The following is a 21,951-nucleotide window of genomic DNA, read 5'->3' on the forward strand; positions in this document are numbered from 1 at the left end:
TAAAAGGTTGCAGCCGGCCTGGGGGGCTCGGGGGGGTGCTTGCAGCTTTCTTTCTTGCTCTTTTTCTTTCTCTCTTTTACCTTCCCTTCCTCTATTTCTTCTTTTCTTTCTCCTTCCCACCTTCTTCCCTCCCTCCCTCCCTTCACTCATTCCTCTCTTACTCTCCCCTTTCATAAGTTTCCTTGCTTCCTTCCTCTGTTCCTGTCCCTTCCCCCTTTCTTTCTTTCTTGCTTTCTTGCTTTCTTTCTTGCTCTTTTTCTTTCTCTCTTTTACCTTCCCTTCCTCTATTTCTTCTTTTCTTTCTCCTTCCCACCTTCTTCCCTCCCTCCCTTCACTCATTCCTCTCTTACTCTCCCCTTTCATAAGTTTCCTTGCTTCCTTCCTCTGTTCCTGTCCCTTCCCCCTTTCTTTCTTGCTTTCTTTCTTTCTTTCTTGCTCTTTTTCTTTCTCTCTTTTACCTTCCCTTCCTCTATTTCTTCTTTTCTTTCTCCTTCCCACCTTCTTCCCTCCCTCCCTCCCTTCACTCATTCCTCTCTTACTCTCCCCTTTCATAAGTTTCCTTGCTTCCTTCCTCTGTTCCTGTCCCTTCCCTCTTTCCTTCCTTCCTTCCCACCCTCCGTCCATTCATTCACCCATTCCTCTCTTGATCGCTTAAAGCCGGTCCCTGGTGCAAAAAGGGTTGGGGACCTCTGTCCTACAGGATTGGGTGGCAGAGAAGTTGAACATATGTAAATTTAAAAGTTTAAGAAAGTTTACAAGTTAAGTGAAAGAAACTTCATTATTCATTTATATGTACATGTACATTTCTTCATTAAAAACATGTCTTTCTGCATAATTTAGACTAACTTTGTGAGTTTTTTGAGGGCTGGAACCAATTAAAATTATTTACATTAATTCCTATGGGGAAAAGTCGTTCGAGATAAGAGCTGCTCGACTTAAGAGCCCAGGTCCGGAACGAATTAAACTCGTATCTCGAGGTACCACTGTACTTTTCTATTTCCATTTCTCTGTTGCTCATTCAATTCCCATTGTTGAGGACTCTTTTCTTCTTCTCCTTCAATTTCACTACAGTTTTGCTGTGAACTTTCAGTATATATCTTTAAGTATATCTTTGAACAAATTTCTTTTTTTAAAAAAATATTTTTTATTATTTTCAAAGTAAAACGAACAAAGACATACAACATTAAACATTTAAGGAGCTACTATTGCTCCGCTTATCTTAGAAGTCTAACTAATACAAAATATAAAAAGCTCTAACTGTTACAAGATCTAAGCAGAAAAAACCACACTTGAAAATTACTTTATCATTAAATTTAATTATAGATTTTTAAAATTAAGATCATTGATTGAGTTTCTATATATATATATATATATTTGAACAAAAAATAATAATAATATACTTATATGTATATATATATATCAAAAAAAACAATAAACAAATTATTAGTAATACAAAAAAATAATAATATAAACACTTCTGAGTTAGTTATAATATGAACTATATAAACTATATAATTCTATGTTATAATTTTTAAGTGATCATTTATTCTTATATGTTTAATTTTTAATACTATTTTTAACATTCCACCAATCATATACTTTATCCCAAATTTTATAAAATTCTGTTTCAGTTTGATTGTTCAACCTTTTAGTCATCATATCTAGTTCTGCACACTCTATGATTTTTTTAAACACCTCAGAGTCTTTCGGTATCGTCTTTTCTTTCCATTTCTGCGCGAATGTTATTCGTGCCGCGGTCAATATATGTATTATTAAATAGTAAATATCTTTTTTATACTTTATATTTGAAATACCCAATAAAAAAAATTCAGGAGATTTTTTAATCTTCTCCTTTGTTATTTCATTTATCCAATTCTCTACTTTATTCCAGAATATTTTTGTCTCCGGACAGGTCCACCATGTATGGTAATATGTACCAACTTCTTTTTTACATTTCCAACAAATGGGCGATACCGAAGGAAACATTTTAGAGATTCTATATGGTGGAAGGTGCCATCTATAAAACATCTTAATTTGATTTTCTTTGAAAGAGATTGATTTTGTTATTTTCCAATTATAGGTCCATATCTTTTCCCAAGTATCTAAATCAATCTCTTTGCCAAAATTTTTGCACCAACTGATCATATTATCTTTCAATATCCAACCTATCGTTCTATGATTTAGTAAATATTTATAAACATTTCCAATTGTCTTTGTTTGATTTTGGAATAATAATTTGCCCAGTACATTATTTTCTTTTTAAAAAATGTAAGTCTTTACGTCTATTTGATATCTGGAACTAATCTGCATATAATGCCACCAATCTAAATCTATACCTAACTCGTATAACTCTTGTTTTGTTCTTAATTTTAATTGATTATTTAACAGATCACTATATTTCCAAATCTTACCTTTTCCTTTAAGATTTGGGTGTACTATGGCTTCGAGGGGTGAAACCCATTCTGGCATTACTAAAAAATGATTTTTCTTTATTTCATTCCACACTTCTATCAATGCCTTTCTAATAACATTATTTTTAAAATATGAGTGGGTTCTTAACTTATCATACCAAACAAATGCATGCCACCCGACCATCAAGTCGTGGCCTTCTAGGTTAAGCAATCTTTGATTTTGTAGTGTAAGCCATTCTTTTATCCATGTCAGAGCCGTGGCATGATAATATAGTTTCCAATTTGGAAGCCCCAGGCCCCCTCTCTCCTTACGGTCTTCTAATGAATTTTGTTTTATTCTTGATTTTTTACCTTGCCAAATAAATTTTCTTATTATCTTATTCAATTCGGCAAAGAATTTCGCTCCTGGATTTATCGGAATCACTTGAAAAAGGAATAATATTTTTGGAAGGATATTCATTTTAACTGTGGAGATTCTTCCTACGAATGATAATTGTAAATTACTCCATATTTCTAATATGGAGTAATGAACAAATTTCTTATGTCTTCCATTTTTTGCAAAGTTAAGGTATCAAAAAAAATTATCGAAATATACAATTAACCTTTATAACATCCAGAAGCCAAACTTTTCCAAATCAGATTATATTCTTCTTTCCTTCTCACTCTTTCCAAGTTCAAATAAAATTCAAGCCCAAGATGTTCTCTTTCTACCTATTTTTTAGTTCCTCTTTATTACTTATAAAATGAAAACAATCTGCCCAGCCTCATTGCATCAAGGACAAATTCAGTGAACAACAAGTCCAACCAAATATTGCCTCAACTTCATCAGCAGATGTCATCAGTATGCAATCATGGTTACTCCCAGTTCTTCAATTCTGGCTTCTATAATCACTTTGAAATTTAAATTATGGTAATTCTGAATGTCCAGTCTTGTGTTCCCAACTTCCACATATAAAAACAATTTGTAAAGTTCTTGGGTTTTAAAATAAATTTTTAAGTTCATTTAAATGCCGAATAATATGTCAAAAAATAGTACAGCCGCAGCCATTTCCGCTTCCGCCCAACTTCCGAAACAAAGAGATTTTTAAAAGTCCGAATCAAGATCCCCTCTGGCAAAATCGTTCACCCTTTCCAACAGGTTTATTTTTCTCATCCTCCAACACAAGAACTTATGTTTCTTCTCCTTCCAGATGACTCCTGATGCTTCAAATCCTATCTTCCCAGCACATAATTGCCGTGGCTATGGCGACCAAGGTTATTTTACTCACTGCCAGTCGAGACTGCAGCTCTGCCTGTCATGGAGCATGCCAGCCCCCAAAACAACAGGAAACAAAGACCCCTTTCTCACAGGAATCAGCACCTCCAAACAGTGGGGATTCAGCATCCCCCCGGGAGCGTGAAGGAGAAACTGTCTCACCATGGCGCTGACCATGCCCCTCTTCCCAGAAGGCTTGATGTTTATGGGAACTTGGGAGGGACGATTTTCATAAGGGAGCAGATGCAGCCACAAAACATTTTTTCAAGTGGTTCAAGGCCATCTCATGCCCAACCACCTGGGCAGAAGGAGAAGGAGAACTTGCCACGCTGGCACAATCTGTGTGGGCAATGTGACAAATTTGTGGGTGGAGGACAAGGGATGTGAACTTTCAATTGGGTGGGAAACTCAGATTGAGGTTTCCCAGTGTAGGTGCCAGGATGACTCTGGCAATAAATGGAACTTTGAGGAGTACTAGACTTGGACTCTGATTTAGTTTGGATGCTACCTGGAGCCTTGACACTGGAGAGTCTGAGCTGACAGACAGGATTTCTATTCAAGATTAACAATTTTGGTATAGCCAGAATAAATACTGTATTTTAGTGTATAAGACGCACCTTTTTCCTCCCTAAAAGAGGCTGATAATTAGGGTGCATCTTATAATCTGAATGTAGCTTTTTTTCCAGTCCTAACTAGCTGCTAACAATCTCCCCAGCTCTTACCTTGCAGGCTCTTTCATTGTTTCTCTCTACGAAGAATGTTTTCCAAGCCCTAAGTCTTTGCAGGGTTTTTTCCCCCATTGGTCTAACTTGCTCCGAATGTTTCTTTCCAGTCTTAACCAGGTGCTAACAATGTTACCAGCTTTTACCTGCCTGCAAGCTCTTTCATTGTCACTCTCTGCAAAGAAGAATGTTTTCCAAGCCCTAAGTCTTTGCAGGGTTTTTTCCATTGCTGTACTTGCTCAGACTGTTTCTTTCCAGGTACTAATGATGTTCCCAGCTCTTACTGGCTTGCAAGCTCTTTCATTGTTACTCTCTCAGAATAAAAAAAAATTAAGCCCTTAACCAGGGGATAAAATAATGTGCTGAAGCTGATCAGACTAAGGACCCTAGCAAGATGAATACCTGGTAAGCAGATTCTTTCCCCTATTTTCCTCCCCAAAAACTAAGGTGCGTCTTATATTCTGGTGCATCTTATACACCAAAAAATACAGTAGATTCTTGATCTCGCCTCCTAAATTCTTAAACACTGATGTGATGTGAAGTGATGAATACAACAGAAAATATTATATCTGTGACTGGTTATATCTTACTTTTAGCCATGGCAATGTAGAATTTGTTTACACTATGGCCTGCGGGACAAATGCGGCCTGCTGAGGCCATTTATCCGGCCCGCGGCAATGCATGAAGTTTTACCGATCGATATAATAAGTTCCCAAATCTCCTTTCCACTCATGGAGGTCGGCTGCTGAGCGAGGAGGAGGTGGAGAGCCAAGGGGCAGGGAGGAAAGCAGACCTGCAATTGGCTCCTTTCTTTTCCGCCTTTAGGGAGAGAAACTGTTTCTGTCCTTTGGCAGAGCAGCAACAGTTCCTCTCCCTAAGGGCAAAAAATAAAGGGGCCAATTGCAGGCTTGCTTTCCTCCCTGCCCCTTGGCTCTCCACCTCCTCCTCGCTCAGCAGGGCAGGAGAAGGCTGGAGTTGCATGGAAAGTGGCACCAGCTGGTGGGGCCTGGTCCAAGATGAACCGCCGCTGTTGCTGCACCAATGCCAGCTGCAGTGGGGGCAGAGCCAAGGGGAGGATGCCGAAGCGGTGCCAGCTGGAGAAGCGGAGAGAGAGAGAAGTGGACCGAAAGAAAAAAAATGGAAAGAGAGGGAGGGAAAGAGAAGTGGAGAGGAAGGAAGGAGGGAGGGAAAGGAAGGGAGAGAAAGGGGGGAGAAAGAGAGGGAGAGAGAAAGGAAGAGGAGAGATAGAAAGGGAGAGAGAGAAAGAAAGAGGGAGAGATACAAAGAGGAATAGAAAGAGAGAAGAGAGAGAGAAAGAGGGAGAGATAGGGGGAGAGAGAAAGGAAGAGAAGAGAGAGAAAGAAAGAGAGAGAAAGAGCTATATTGTAGAGATGATACTGTGGTGATTGGATGACAAGCCTTAGCAGCAGAGTCTCCTTGGATAAAGAAAGGACAAGAAAAATTGTCCACTATTCTCTGGAAGGTTGTTCTTTGTGAGGAGACTGCAGAACTTTAATGTCCTTGCAGCTGACTTGTAAGTCTCAGTGGCCAGAAGATGCAAAAAAGTCAACAAACTCTTCTGTGCTCTAGATTATTGTTAGCGATGGCATTACTTCTATAATGTAATTTCAAACTATGGAAAGAATTCATTTATTTAATCTGCTTTAGCTACATTTTTTTCCTTACATTTTGTGGAACAATTTTATGTCAGTTATAAAAAATCTTGGGACTATTTCTAAGAAGAGAAATTATAGAAAGGTTACCATTACTATAGCCACTGTCATCTCATCTCATCCACCATAACGTAGGTATCTCATTCATAAACAATAAAGCAATTTCTGCTTTAGAAAGAAACTGAAGACGAAGAAACTTTTAAAAAGCACTGTTTACCGTGATACTGGAGAGGAAGAGAGGGATCCCAACCATTAGCAGTACATTTTGATGTGTACTTTCTTTGGATTACTTTAAAAAATATCCATTTATAAAAGGTTATCTCAATTTCATTGTTATACACATATTGAGTTTGCCTAGGTTCAATGTCACCATTTGTCACTTCTGGAGTGGGACACTGAATTTCTACAGAAGAATATGAATAGAGATACATGGTCAAGAAGTTAATGCCTATGAAACTAGCATACTGAAAAATGAGGAGAGATCCCCATGCTACAGATCTTGAAGTGGATCTAGAGAATTTATTTTGTTTTAAGATTTTTTTTTCCAATTTGCCAGTAACACATGCTTTGGGACTTTTCTCTGACTTGTGAGTTTCAGTCCTGTCAGTCACACCAGTTGTATGAGCTAAGAAAATCAACTCCACAGCAAGCTTAAGTTTATCTTCACCAAAATGTATAATAACAATATCTTACCCCTCTGATTGAGCTATATTTCTCCTCCTTTATTCACTAAAAAAAGAAGGCCTGAGTGCCTTCCAAATGTTTTCTTGCTTTTTTGGATTTAAAAATGCTTCAGCCCCTTTTCCTAGGCAACAGTTCTTGCATATCTCTTTGTCAAGGGAATCTTTCTTATTTTCGTCATAGGTATATGGAAGAACACCCAAGAATAATATCACCAAATTGATGATTGCTACATCAAACAATTGCCTCAATATAAAAGGGTTGGGGTGTATCAAACCTAGAGGACATCTGGCAGAGCAAAGTTGATACCTGTACCTTTCCCATAATCTAGGCATTCCGGGGCAGCACGAAGCCGGTGCGATGTGCTGATTAGGGGCTCCTGATCTGCACTTGAGATCTTTCGCTTTTAACTGTTCAAACAGTGACAGTTCTCCACGGAGAAGAGAACTAGCTTAAGGGGAAGTCTTGAACAGTGGGTGGAGGTGCCGGGGCCGCCACAGAGAAGGCTCTTCCCCTGGGGCCCGCCAAATGACATTGTTTGGTTGACGGGACCTGGAGAAGGCCAACTCTGTGGGACCTAACCGGTCACTGGGATTCGTGCGGTGGAAGGCAGTTCCGAAGGTATTCTGGTCCAATTGTGACCAGAAACTGATCGGCAGCCAGTGCAGGCCACGGAGTGTTGTAGAAATGTGGGCGAATCTGGGAAGCCCCACAATAGCTCTCATGGCCACATTCTGCACGATCTGAAGTTTTCGAACACTTTTCAAAGGTAGCCCCATGTAGAGAGCATTGCAGTAGTCGAACCTCGAGGTGATGAGGGCATGAGCGACTGTGAGCAATGACTCCCTGTCCAAATAGGGCCGCAACTGGTGCACCAGGCGAACCTGGGCTTCTGTACATATGCAGAAGCATCGCATGCATGCACAAGTGAACATGCAAACCGATGGCAAATGAATTCAGAACCCACCAGTGCACCACATGTGCCCCCAACATGGATGATGTTGAACTAGCCACATCCACCAGTGATGGGCTCCTACGGAAATGGTCAGGAACGCAGTTCCGGTAGCAAAATTTGGAGCTCCACCCCAATTTGCACTGAAAGATGTTGAAACTAAATGCATAAGCCACACCCACAGTGTGGTAGTAAAAATTTAGGTAGCCCATCACTGACATCCACCCTGGCCACACTCACCCTAGCCACACCCACTCCAGCCACAACCTCCCCCAAGGTCAAACACAATCCTGATGCAGCCCTCAGTGAAATCAAGTGTTATACCCCTGCTCTAAAGCTATTCATTTCATACTTAACATTCAACATTTTCAGTTGTTTAGCAGCTTTTAGATCTGCTCTTTCTTCAGTTCAAAATTTAGAGACTAGGTTCACCAACCTATAATTTGTATCTATGTTTACAATAAGCCTATTTATTTGCTAAGATAAAGCACTTTCTATATTATTTTTCTTTTTTATGGTTATGTGTATCTATCTGCCTGTGAATTTGCCTGTAACTTTGGTTATTCCTCTTTATTTGTCAAGCTGTTATTCCACAACTCATTTCCTGCGCACATCCCACATGTATTTAGAAAGACAGAATATTTTCAAAGTGAATTGGTGGAAATGCAATTCTACCATATTGTACATTCTAGTCTGATAGCACATCCTCCTTTCATGTCTGTCCTTCATCCTGTTGCAACTAAATAAAAACTAAGAATCTGCTAAAATGTTCTCAGGGAGATATGTCCCTTGGCAAAAATAATTGAAAAAATACATAAAATAATGTTTAAAAGTGCAGTTATTCAGAGTTAATAAATAGCTCAGCCCTTCTATAATCATAATAATAAATGCAAGTTCTACTCACGGATACATTTTGATAAAGGTGACCATCCATTTTTTGTGCATTCAATCACCTTTTCCCCATTATCATTTTCAAGAATAAATCCACTATCACACTGAATTCGAATTAGATCCCCATCATAGTATATAGTTCTTCGAGATTGGAAATAACCATTCGATATTCTTGGAGGGTTACATGTGATTTCTAGAGAAAATATATCATAATTTATATTTAAAAAATCTGTGCATCTTTGGATTATGGGACTTGCTTTATAATAGCACAGAAAACAAGCACTATTATATTACATAGCACCATGAGACTATTTTAATCAGTAATCATACCTATTCATGGGCACTAATTAATTTCAAACCTCCTGTTAGTATCTAAAATATACTGTAAAATTAGCCATCATGATCAAAAGATTCAGTTTCCTTGTATTTATTTGGAAGATCATTAATAAATTCACCACGTTGCTATAATTATTCAGCCCCTTTACTATAGTGTTGAATAGAAATATAAAGCTACAATCTGATACTCTCATGTTTTCTGTCTCCAGAGAGCTCACAAGATTTAACATTGATTCACCAAGACTGTCAGACATCTGAGGCCAGAAGTACATTCAGAGCAGTAGAGAAGTAAACACTCGGCAAAGCCAGGGCTGCAAATGCAAATTCTATGACAATGGTGACCACACATGTCTGCCCAACATGTGGCAGAACGTTTCGTGCCCTTATTATGCTATTGCTATTGACATTGTTGGTAAATCTAAAAGACCAGATTGGTGATAGATTGTCCTGGAGGAAAAAATATATGTAATTGATGAGACTTGATACCAATTTCATGATATGTAATTAATCAATCTGTTCTTCCTAGGACTGCCCTGGAAATGCCAGCTGTTCTAGAATTCAATACACTGCATGTTCACAGTATAATCTTGTTCTGTCATATTACAATTGTAGAGGTTGCACTGGCTACCAATGTTCCTCTGAATGCAATCCAAGGAGCTGCTCACTAACTTTAAAGCTGGATATTTGTTTTATTATTTCGATTTCTAGGCTGCCCTTCTCTGGAGACTCCAGAGATTCAGGGTGATATGGTTCAAGAATGGGGTGTCTATGATATTGAAGTTTTCAAATAGCCACTGTTTGTCCAGTTTGGATGGCAAGACAATATTCACTAAGTATCCCTAACGGGTGAAATTCAATCATCTTGGCCCACCTCCACTAAAGTGGTAAGGATGATTTGAATTGGTTTGCCAAACCAAACTGATTCAAATCTCTATTCCTGCAAGCTGCATAGAAACATAGAGACATAGAAGATTGATGGCAGAAAAAGACCTCATGGTCCATCTAGTCTGCCCTTATACTATTTCCTGTATTTTATCTTAGGATGGATATATGTTTATCCCAGGCATGTTTAAATTCAGTTACTGTGGATTTAGCAACCACGTCTGCTGGAAGTTTGTTCCAAGCATCTACTACTCTTTCAGTAAAATAAGCCTTCGCACATTGCTGGCTGGGTTTTACCAGCTTGTTGGCTTGAGGGGCTTTGGCAGCAGAGCAAGTGACCATCTGTGCTTGCTCTCTCAATGATCAGAGAAACAGCCAAAGCCGCTGGAACAACCGTACCACAGCAAAGGCCACTTGGGTTGACCCACTTGACAAAAGAGGTTGCACCAATGCTTCCCCGGCACTGCTACCATCCTATTCGGCTCTCCACCAATGTTCACTCCAATTATTTTTCGGTATGGGCGGAAAAGAATAATGTCTGAGCGGCACATTTTCATGCCAGGGTGTGGATCGGTTAGAAACAAAAGGGGGTCACGTGACCTCAGGACACACAGCAATGGTCATCACCGTTTCCTGTAGGCTGCGCACATGCGTGTGTGCGCGCTCCAAAATACCGGGTTGCGCGCCCTTTTCCATGGGCGCGCAGTCCCCATTTTCCATGGGCGCGCAGTCCCCATTTTCCATGGGCGCGCAGTCCCGCGGGGCGGGGGCGGGGAGGCGCCAGCAGCAGAAGGGAAGGGAGCCGCAGTCGCCCCTGCCTCCCCATGTTGCTTCCGGCCCCCTCGGCCTTTCGTCACTGCCCCCCGCCCAATCCGCCCCCTATGCTCCGCCGCCGCCTCCTACCTTTGGGCGCGGCTCCTCCGCACCCGGAACGCACGCTTTGCCCGTCTCAGTCCCTTTGCTGAGAGCACTTTCATCCCGGGCTCTCAGCATGGGGGTTGTAGGAGAGGCGGGCCAGGTTGCGCACGCTCCCTATCTCCATACCAGGCCACTCAGAACATTCAAAATAAGAAAAACTTTCGCCAGCGAAGGCTTTTCTTATTTTGAATGTTCCGAGTTGCCTGATATGGAGATACGGAGCGTGCGCAACTGCGCGCGCGCCCCCGACATTGAATATCACCTTCGCCGGCCTCTGCGGAGAGAACGCCTGCCAGCGAAGGCTTTTCTTATTTTGAATGTTCCGAGTGGCCTGGTATGGAGATAGGGAGCGTGCGAAATGGCACGCGCCGCCCCCTACATTGAATATTACCAGCCTCCGCTGAGAAGAACGGAGAGAGAACGAGAGTGAGTGAGAGCAACAGACAGCAAGATAGAGAGAAAGTGAGAAAGAGAGAGAGAGAGAAAGGGGGGAGAGAAAGAGATAGCAAGAGAGAGAACAAGAGAGAGAAAGAGTGTGAGAAAGAAAACAAGAAAGAGTGAGAGAGAGAGAGAGAGAAAGCAAGAGAGGGAGAAAGTGAGAAAAAGAAAGAGACCAAGAGGGGGAAAGAGAGAGAAAGAGAAAGAAAGAAAGAAAGAGAGAGAGAGATGAGAGAGGAAGGAAGAGAGTGAGAGAGAGAGACAGAGAAAGCAAGAGAGAGAGAGAAGAGTGGAAGGAAGAGATAGAGAGAAATGATAGAAAAAAGGGGAGAAAAGAGAAATGAGAAAATGATTGAGGCAGAGAATGATAGGAGAGAGAAACAGAGAGAGAAGTGACTTGATTTAAAGCATATGGTAAAAGCACTTAAATAATAACAGAGGAAAAAAACCCAGCCCTCACCTGTTTTTATTAATAGTTATGTTTTTGGTTTTGCTGGTTGATTTAGTTTTAATAGTAATGGATTTTGGTTTTTTTAAATTATTAATTTCTTTTAATAAAAGGGATTTTTTTCTTATTTATTTATTTATTTATTTATTTATTTATTTATTTATTTATTATTCTATGCCGCCCAGTCCCAAAGGGCACTATACTTTTCCGCCCACACCGGAAAAAAATTAGAGGGTACATTGATGGTCATAATTATGAAATGGCAGCAAAGTTTTGATCCTGCCATCATCGGGCTTCTGCGAAAGGGCGCATAAGTCACTTTTTTCAGGGCTGTTGCAACTTTGAACACTCAGTAAATTAACCATTGTAAGTCAAGGACAACCTGCCTTCCCCCCTAGATGTTGTCTGTGGAGCTTCAAAATGGACTGCTGATCTGCTTCTAAAAGGGTGCACTGGTCAGACAGATAATCCTCAACTCCTTTTCTGACCCTAATGGAGGCCAAAGTTTCTTTCTCCTGAGTAAGATGGTTATTAAGTGAGTTCTGCCTCACTTTACCACCTTTCTTGACAGAGTCGTTAAGTGAATCCTTGCAGTTGCTTGCCAGAAGATTCCAAAAGATGTTCACATAACCCTGGGACATTGCCACCTTCATAACTATGTTGTCAAGTGTCCAAAGTTTGATCCAATAACCCTTTTATTTTTCTAACAAAGTCTTTCCTTCCTAGAAGGAAGAATAAAAAGAATAAAATGGAAAAGGGGATTAAAAGGGGATACAAAAAAATTAAAAAGGGCTTGGTTCAAAGTTCTGCTCAGATTAAAGAAATTGGAGTTTAAAAGGGGTTGATTAAGCTTGGAGTATTGTTTTGTTTGCTATTTTTTAGCTTTGATTATTTTTTATATTTGGATATATGAATTGCTGATCTGTTTTAATAAAGTTAGAAGTATAATAAGATATGTAGTAGGTGATACTGATTTGGATTAATGTATAAAATGAATTGAATTTAGAATTGTTGGGGAGATTAATGATATTAATGATTTTTAATTGATTGAAAATAGAGAATATTTAGAAATGTTTTCCCTTTTTTCTTTTCTCAATTTGACTGAAATGTAAGATTAATAATTAAGTAAGAAATGTAGATAAGTATTAATTAGCTAAATGTTAGATGGGCTGAAATAATTTTTAAATTTTGGATTAGATAAATGTACTATTTAGAGGGGGTGAAGAAGTCTGAAATTTGTATATGTTTATGTTTTGTTTTTAATTTTCTTTTCTTAACATCTGATTGGCTATACAAGGTTTTCTTGGTTTATAGAAAAATGTATAAAGAAAGAAGGAAGCACTTTGGCATAATGGTTAATAAGTTAGAAATATAATTGGTGTTGTACTTTTTGAAGGAACATTAATGAGGAAATTAAATTAAAAGAAAATGTATGTAACTGGATGACAAAATTAGAAAAAAAACCTTTTACAACTTTTTTAATGATTGATATTAGTTACTAACAAAATACTGCATTTTATTCATGGAAAATTAGATGGTACACTGTATTGTTTGAATGTATGTTGAGAGAAAAATTAAAAAAAATTACACCCCCCCTCAATAAATATTTCCTTCCTCTGTCCCTCCATTCATTTTCATTCTTCCTTCCTTCCTCCCTCCCTCCCTTCCTTCCTTGTTCCCTCCATTTCTCCTTCCTTCCTCACCACTTGTCTCTTTCCCTCCCTCTTTTCCTTTTTCTTTCTTTCTATCCACTTCTCTCCTCTCTCTTTTCCCTCTTTTCTTTCTCTCTCTCTTTCTTTCCCTCCAGGTATCTCTTTTTCTCTCACTCTCTGTCTGTTGCTCTCTCTCTCTCTCTTTTGCTCTCTGTCTGTTGCGCTCTCTCTCTCTCTCTCATCCCCACCTTCCCTATCCCCTCTATCTCTGCCTCTATAATCTATCATCCCTCAATCTCTCTCTCTCTCTTTCTTTCTCTCTCTTTCTCTTCCTTTCTGTTAGCGCACTCAGTTGCTCAAAAAGTGGCTGACCCATATTTTGCCTTTTCCTCTGCTGCAGCCTCTGCTGGCTCAATAGGGAGTAGCGACTCAATCACCCCCAATGGACAATTGGTGGCAATACCCCACCACGATTGGCTATTCTGAAAGCCATCTTTTCTCTCCTTGCAGCACTGCAGGATGCACAGATCTTGGTCCATTGGGTGACTTTGCCCCCAGGACAAAGTGAAGGTTGCAATTTTCGTCTCTCTCTCTCTCTCTCACCTCCTCACTCACTATCCTCTCTATCTCTGTCTCTATCATCTATCATCCCTCACTATCATATCTCTCTCTCTCTCTTGCTTTCTCTCTGTCTCTCTTTCTCTCTCTCTTCCTTTCTTCTCTCTTTCCCTCTCTCTCTCTGTCAGTGGCTGGCACCTTCGCTGCCTTTCTCACCTGTTTCCAAGGCTGCGCCAACCAAGAGGCAGAAGCAGAGCATGCTCAGTCACTCCATTGGTGGCACTGGGGTGAATGCCAGGCCGGGATGGAGCCATCTCTCTGCACTGGGCCAGCTGCTGCTGGGAAGGAGCGGATAGGTTTTTCTGCCCAGCGCAAATACCACTCCACCTGCCTCAAAGCACAACAGATGGGCTCGGAGGAGGATGGGGGAAAATGCCTCAGCCATGCTTCCCTTGCCTTCCCCCGCCTTTGCTATCGCAGCCAGCGAGCCCTCCTGCATTGGTGGCTCAGCCTCATGGCGGTAGCCACGGGAAGGTGTCAAGCTGGGAGCGAGGGGCAAGCAAGAGTGGAAGAGGAAGTGAGCAAATAAAAAGAAATAAAGAAAGAAAAATAAAAAGGGGGGAGAAAGGCGGAAAGAGCGCCAACTATGTTAATCGATGGTTGCCGGAGGCTAAGGGCACGAAGAGCAAAAAGTTGTGAGACTGGAAGCTGAGCTTCCTTCTTCATGGCTTCCAAGTGTTTCTGGCTACCGGCGATAGAATCTGCCGGGGGGAAAGAGGTTTCCAATTCCAGCGCAGAGGTCTCAAATTGAGACCTCTGCACTGGAATTGGAAACTGCTACACGGAGGTTTAAAACCTCCTGTGCTATAGCACACCGTGCAGCTTAGGGGGAACATTGCTCTCCACCCAGATGTCATTACATCTCATGCGCTGACCAGAAGAGGCACACAGAAGCATAGTGAGCACGGATGCGCACTCACATCTCCAAGCTGGTAGTAAAGGTAAATGCATTTTGCTCTAGTCCCTAACTATCAATTAGGTCAAGGAATGATTATCAAGTCTTCTGCTTGTAGCTCCCCTCCTCTAGGACAACCATCCTAAGATGACGATCTCTCCTTGTCTGCAAGTAACTGTACAGCTACAAAAACGTGTATATAAGTGTGCATATTTTGTTATTTGATTCCTATTTTTATATCTGTGAGTTGCCTAGAATCCACAAGGATTAACCTGATGGAGAAATGCCATGAATGCATAAACAAATACTGTATCTCCATTATGTTTTTCTGGTGCCTATGGTGAAATCACTGGTTCTGAGAGATGTTAAATTGCTAGATTTGAAAAATGTTCCTTGTTAGACATCTTCTAATCTGTTAGTCCCAAAATCAAAAGTAAAGCAATATTCTCTTGCACTAACTAAAAAAAAATTATTATATTCATGTTGGAGCTGGAATCTCTATTGGTACTAATATTTAGATTTTGGTATGATAATAGTTTATAAATTCTTTAAAAATAGAAACATATTTAGCTCAGCTATGGAGTTTGTTGCCAGAAAAAACAAATACTGTACCATTCAATGATATAAATGGTATTGCCATACATACTTATTATCCAGCACTGTCTTTTTTGGAAAAACTCTCAAGGATGCAGTTTGCTGTTTTTACACTAACTTAGCCATGGTTTATAAAATTAAATTCTTTGAGTCACCTTTGCATTTAGGAATCACTGGTGGCGTCCCATCACAATGGATTTTGGAAATTGATTGGGAAGTATCTGCTTCAAGCACATATCCTGTTCTACAGGTCAATTCAATAGAATAACCACGTTGTACAAATGCATTGTCAGATGTATTCATTCCATCCTTAACTTCTATCTTCCGGCTTTCCAGTTCAGCCCTTGGAATCATACAAGGCTCTAAAATGAAAAAGAAAGTAAATTGTTAAGAGAGGGTAGTCAGCGTCCAAATGCATCATATTATTCTGTTGCAAAGGTCTAATAATACCGGTAAAATTTAGCTTTCATCTACTAGCCAGTTCACATCAGATATATAACTAAAATCATATAAATCATCTTTATGCAAGAGAGAAAGAAAGCAGGGAATAGATACTAATGATTAGAAATGCTCATAAAAATTAGATGAAGACTTTCTTTTCTGCTTACCAAGACAAATGGGCACCTTTGTCCAGTTCCCATTGTCACAAAAAGATATGTTCTGGCCTTCCATGGCATAATAGTTTTGGCATCTGAATTCTACTGAAGAGCCAGATCTGTATTGCTTTTCAGATAAAGTAATAATGTCGCCATTCTCAATCCTCGGTGGACTGTTGCACTTTTCCCCTTGTTCTATTAAATATGAAAACATAAATTGTAAAACTTTGGTCATACTCCAAACTAAAGCTTTGAGATTACCTATCAGTATTTCCTGATGGATTACAAAATACATCAATAAAACTATTTTAATAAGCATCCATTAACATTTTATGTGTTTATAGTATTTTTAAAATAGATACAGAAAAAAGAGACAATATACATGTATTGAACAACTGAAGTAATGGCCTACACAAGCAGCTGAAAAAGTAAACAAATTAGCAATTCTTCCTCTAAGAATTAACACATTAAACTGATATAAACCAGCTAAATATACTGCAAATTATATATGTATGACGATTACACACAAACATAATCTGGTTCTTAAATATAAATCTATGACAAAAATATAGGGCATTATTTACTTTCTTAACAAATAGCCTTTTCCAAAATTGATAATTATCTTTTCTTTAATTCAATACTTGATATTTAAATAGTAGTAGTTTTCCAAATTCTTTTGGATATTCCACATATATGATACAGTAGTAACAATAACAATAACAATAACAATCATCATCATCATCATCCCCACTGATGGGTACACCTTGTCGTGGTAGTGGGGCTTGTGTGCTTCAATGAAGCTGAGAGCTATGCTGGGCAGCCATTGACAAATGAGCTAAAGGAACAAAACAAACAAAGCTTACAAATCAAAAAGTGGCAGAAATTCTCAATGTCAGAGAATCGCACAATCATGAAGTGTTATTACAACTTGGAGCCTGAAAAACGTGGATATCAAAGACGGATGTACCAATTATGGAAACAAGAACATGCAGACTCAAAAATGACGGAACTTCGACTGGCCGATCAGCGACGACTCATAATCAGGAACCAAATGTTCAGTGAAGTCGAATTAGAAGAAATACAGAAAATTTGTAAAATAGAAACACCAAAATCTGACCTGGCACCAATAGAATCTCCAATAAGAGCTGGAGTCACTGCACAACTGGAACCTGATGAAAACTTGGAAAGACAGCAAGAAGCTGCAGATGAGACACTTGGCACTGTAACTCCAAGGCAGCAAGAACTGAAGGACCAAATACTTGCTCATGCAGGGTCCAAGGCAGAGCGAAAGAGACTGCCAGCCTTAAAAAACATAAGCAAGAAACGACTTGCAACTGTCAATGTAACTTCAATTGAACACTTGAATCAGCTTGCCTACAGTACAGCTGTGATAATAACTGAAGAACTAGGGTTACTGCAGCAGAAACCAATTGGAAAACCAACTGGAAAACCAAAATGGAAAATCCAACTAGAACTGAAAATCAAAAGCTTGAGATCAGATGCAAGTAACTTGAAGAACAATAAGGAGCAGAAACTAAGCAATCAGAAGATCAAAGACTATTTGACAAAAAAGTACTGGCTTAGTACAAGAAAGATCGAGAAAGCTCTGGAAATTGTAAAGCAGCAGATAACAGCGACAGCCAGAAAAATTGATATGAAGCTAGGATCACCCAGTACAGGCAGAATCGAACATTTCAATCCAACCAGAGGCAGTTCTACCAGAACCTGCATCAGCAAACAGATAAGAAAATTGAAAAGCCAGAGGTGAAAATAACAACAAATTTCTGGAAAGATCTCTGGGAGGTCGAAAAGGGTTATAACAAAACTGCTGGGTGGATAAAGGAGTTTGAGAAAAAATTCTCAAAGTGCAATATGCAGCAGCTGGAAATAACACCTAAAATGATTGCAAAAAGAGTGATCAGGTGCATGGTTTTTGGCTGAAATACCTGACCTGCCTGCATGCAAAAATGGCCGAATTGTTCAACAAAATGCTGCAGACAGGAAATATCAGTGAATGGCTTACAACTGGCAGAACAGATTTAATACAGAAAGATGCAGCGAAAGTAGCCATACCAGGAAACTACAGGCCAATAACATGTTTGCCGACCATGTTCAAACTTCTGACAGGTATCATAGCTGACAGAATTCAGGACTACCTAGAAGAACATGACATCATGCCAGTGGAGCAAAAGGGCAATAAAAACGAAGCAGAGGTATGAAAGACCAGCTCCTAATTGATAAAATGATTATGGAGAACTGTAAGAACAGGAAAACAAACCTATACATGACCTGGACTGACTACAAGAAAGCCTTTGACTCATTGCCACACAGCTGGATCATAAAATGCCAGAAAGTCATTGGAGTCAATGAAAACATCAGGAAATTCATAGAAAATGCGATGAAATATTGGAAGACTGAGCTTTTTGTTGGGAATGAAAGCTATGGACTGATCAACATCAGAAAGGGCATCTTCCAGGGGGACTCTTTGTCCCCATTGCTATTCATCATCGCTATAATCCTGCTGTCACTTATCCTACAAAAAACAAACCTAGGCTACCAAACTGCTAGGAATTCACCAAAAATTTCACACCTGCTGTATATGGATAACCTGAAGTTGTACAGAAAATCAGAAACTGAGATACAGTCACTAACTAACACTGTGCGAATCTTTAGCAATGACATCAGCATGGAGTTTGGCCTGGATAAATGTGCCACAGTGGCACTGAAAAAGGGGAAAATCACGGAAAGTGAGGGCATTGAAATGCCAAATGGTCAAACCATCAAGTGCCACCAGCCAGAAACCTACAGATACTTGGGCATCTTGCAACTGGATAATATCAAGCATGGTCATGTGAAAACTGTGATCAGCAAAGAGTACATCTAGAGGACCAGAAAAATTTTGAAGAGCAAACTGAATGGTGGCAACACTATCAAGGCTATAAATACTTGGGCCATACGTGTCATTAGATACACAGCTGGCATAGTGAACTGGACTCAAGCAGAGCTGGGCAACTTGGACAGATAAACCCGAAAATTAATGATGATCCATCATGCACTACACCCTTGCAGTGACGTTGACAGGCTGTATTTACCAAGGAAAATAGGTGGCAGAGGACCTTTGCAAGTGAAGCAGACAGTGGAAGAAGAGAAGCATGCATTAGCTGACTATGTGAAGGAGAGCAAAGAGTCAGCGTTGATGGAGGTCAACAATAGGAGCTTCTCAAGGTGAAGTAAACCAAGGACCAGTATAGAAAAACTGTAACTCAATGTCGTATGGACAGTTGGCGGAACAAAGCATTGCATGGCCAATTCTTGGAGAAGATTGAAGGCAAAGTGGATAAAGAAAAGACCTGGTCATGGCTTACAAGTGGAACACTCAAAAAGGAGACAGAAGGACTAATACTGGTGGCACAAGAACAGGCCATTAGAACACATGCTGTCAAAGCCAGAATTGAAAAATCAACAGACGATCCAAAGTGCAGACTCCCTAAAGAAACAGATGAAACAATTGATCACATACTCAACTGCTGCAAAAAGATCGCACAGACTGACTACAAGCATAGACATGATGTTGTGGCACAGATGATCCACTGGAACTTGTGCTGGAACTACCATTTACCAGTGGCAAAGAACTGTTAGAATTATAAGCCAAAAAAAGTGGTCAAAAATGAACAAGCAAAACTACTGTGGGACTTCCGACTTCAGACTGACTGAATGCTGAAGCATAACACACCAGACATCCTTATTGTGGAGAAAAGGAAAGTATGGATCATCGACATCGCAATTCCAGGGGGCAGCAGAATTGAGGAGAAGCAGCTAGAGAAATTAGTGAAATACGAAGAAATAAAAATCGAGCTGCAACGACTCTGGCATAAGTCAGTGAAAGTGGTCCCAGTGGTACTTGGCACACTAGGCGCAGTGCCAAAGGATCTCAGCGGACATTTGAAAACCATCGGAATTGACAAAATCTCCATCTGTCAATTGCAAAAGGCCGCTTTAATGGGATCGGCAAACATCATTCCCTGTTACATCACGCAGTCCTAGGTGCTTGGGAAGGGCCTGACTGGTGATGAAATACAAAATCCAGCATAGTGATCTCGTTTGCTATGTTGTATTGACATACCAACAACAACAACAATAATAATAATAATAATAATTTATTAGATTTGTATGTAGTTCCCCAAAAATGGTTAGTAGGCTTGTCTAGTCCAATCTAAAACATATTCTGGGCATAGTAAAGTATACTCTCTATTTGTAGGTTGATGTAAACATCAAATGCCCTCCATGTTAAATTACTGTATATCATTTTCCCTTTTTATAATGTTTAATTAAAAATTTGCAAAACACATTAAAAGGAAGGAAGGAAGGAAAGAAGGAAGGGAGGAATGAAGGAAGCAAGCAAGGAAGGAAAACAAAAGTGCAGAAAGAAAGAAGAGAAAAAAGATATGCTCCTTTGCAGTACATTTATAAAATTTACAAAATTCACTCTTGGGCTATGTTGTGGTTAGCTCTGGCCCTGCTCCTGCCCCAAGGACTGTGGATGTGGGGGAGACATCCACATGCTGCAGGCCTGTTTTGCCCCTGGTGGAAGCTGCTGATGAAGGCTCCTCTGACCAAGAAGACATGAGTGACAGGGAGGAGGAGAGTGTGGCAGACAGCTCAGAAGGAGATCAATTATCTAGCTCCTCCTTGGATTCAGAACAAGAGTTAATGATACAGCCACGCATGAGGAGAGCGATGCATAGGCAACAACAACTGAGAGATTATTATCAAAGAAAATGAGGCCACCTGTGGTTGGGTGGGGCTGTGGTAATTAGTGAGGCTGCTATAAATAGCAGCCTGTGGGTTTGGCCATTGTGGAGGATTATCTGATCGTTGTGTTTCATGACTGTTTTACTGACTTTGACCTTTTGTGTGCTGATTTTTTCCCCCTTGGAAACTAAACCAAAGCAAAGTGTGAAAGAAGAAGTACTGTGTGAAAGAAGAAGGACTGTGAATTGCCTCACAGCTGCAAGCTAAGTATCACAGAACTGATAAGGGACTTGTACAAATTACCAGTTTGTTTGGAGACCAGTGCTCTTTGCTATACCAAAAGAGGGCTTAGTTTAAATGAATTTTCATTATAAAGAACATTGTTTTGAATTTTCAAATGTGTGTGTGTCTGAAATTTGTACCTGTGAATTTTTGGGAGGAGTGTACCAGAGAGCCTGAAAGAACAGGCTATAATTACAAAAAATTGAATCATTATATAATTTTTATTATTAATATGTGATGTTGTTTTGAAATATTTATATCTGAACTGAAATAGAACTAATAATGTAACTGAAAATCTGAAAAAGTTTTAGGGTTCCACCAACAAATCAAGAGACAATGACAGTTCTGAAAAATATTTATTTAATTCTTACGAACTATTTTTTTTGTTGGCTACAAAATTACCACAGGAATCAGAAAATTAAACCTCTTCAGGCAAAGAATAATAATAATGTGTCTTTCATGACCCAAATAGACTGGAACCAATACTTACAGAATTATTAAATACAGTCATATTCCTAGCCAGCTTAATATTACTATAATTATAAGATATTATCCAACCAATATCAAACAAAAAACATTTTGCATGTAAAATATGGTTTTCCCCTAATGATGTGATATCAACATGTCTTTAAACAATCTTTATCCTTTTTCAAACAAATTTCTAGCTACCAATCTTAATTTTAAAAAATCCTCCCATTTTACAGCCCACTAATCCCTTAATCTTGGATAGACTCAGAGCAACTGGATGCAGCTGAGGGTTTATTGGTCAAATGCCATTCCTGATGCTACATGGAGTTTGCAGTTTATATTTTTTTGCGACCCAGAAGAGAAACATATGCTTCTACCTAGGATTGAACTCTCAACCTTCTGAGTGGGAATCAAGCACCTTCACCACTAGGATACCATATCACTGAGGCTACCATACAGTATATTTATGTATATCTTTAACAATATA

The 21,951-nt window shown here is 39.6% G+C and overlaps 1 protein-coding gene across 3 annotated transcripts in view; it reads right to left on the reverse strand.

Moving 5' to 3' along the window:
• LOC139155880 (complement factor H-related protein 4-like) overlaps window positions 1-21,951 on the reverse strand; it is a 57,874-nt gene that overhangs the window by 15,288 nt on the left and 20,635 nt on the right. For 2 of the 3 annotated variants that reach the window (XM_070731224.1, XM_070731223.1), the window contains exons 5-7: window positions 15,975-16,157; window positions 15,522-15,728; window positions 8,599-8,778 (exon numbers count right to left, since the gene is read on the reverse strand). In XM_070731224.1, coding sequence (XP_070587325.1) covers window positions 8,599-8,778; window positions 15,522-15,728; window positions 15,975-16,157 — 570 coding nt within the window. The remainder of the gene's footprint in view (window positions 1-8,598; window positions 8,779-15,521; window positions 15,729-15,974; window positions 16,158-21,951) is intronic. The other variant, XM_070731226.1, reaches the window with a different exon arrangement.

The sequence above is a fragment of the Erythrolamprus reginae genome, unplaced genomic scaffold (assembly GCF_031021105.1).
Source record: "Erythrolamprus reginae isolate rEryReg1 unplaced genomic scaffold, rEryReg1.hap1 H_8, whole genome shotgun sequence".
NCBI lineage: Eukaryota > Metazoa > Chordata > Lepidosauria > Squamata > Dipsadidae > Erythrolamprus > Erythrolamprus reginae.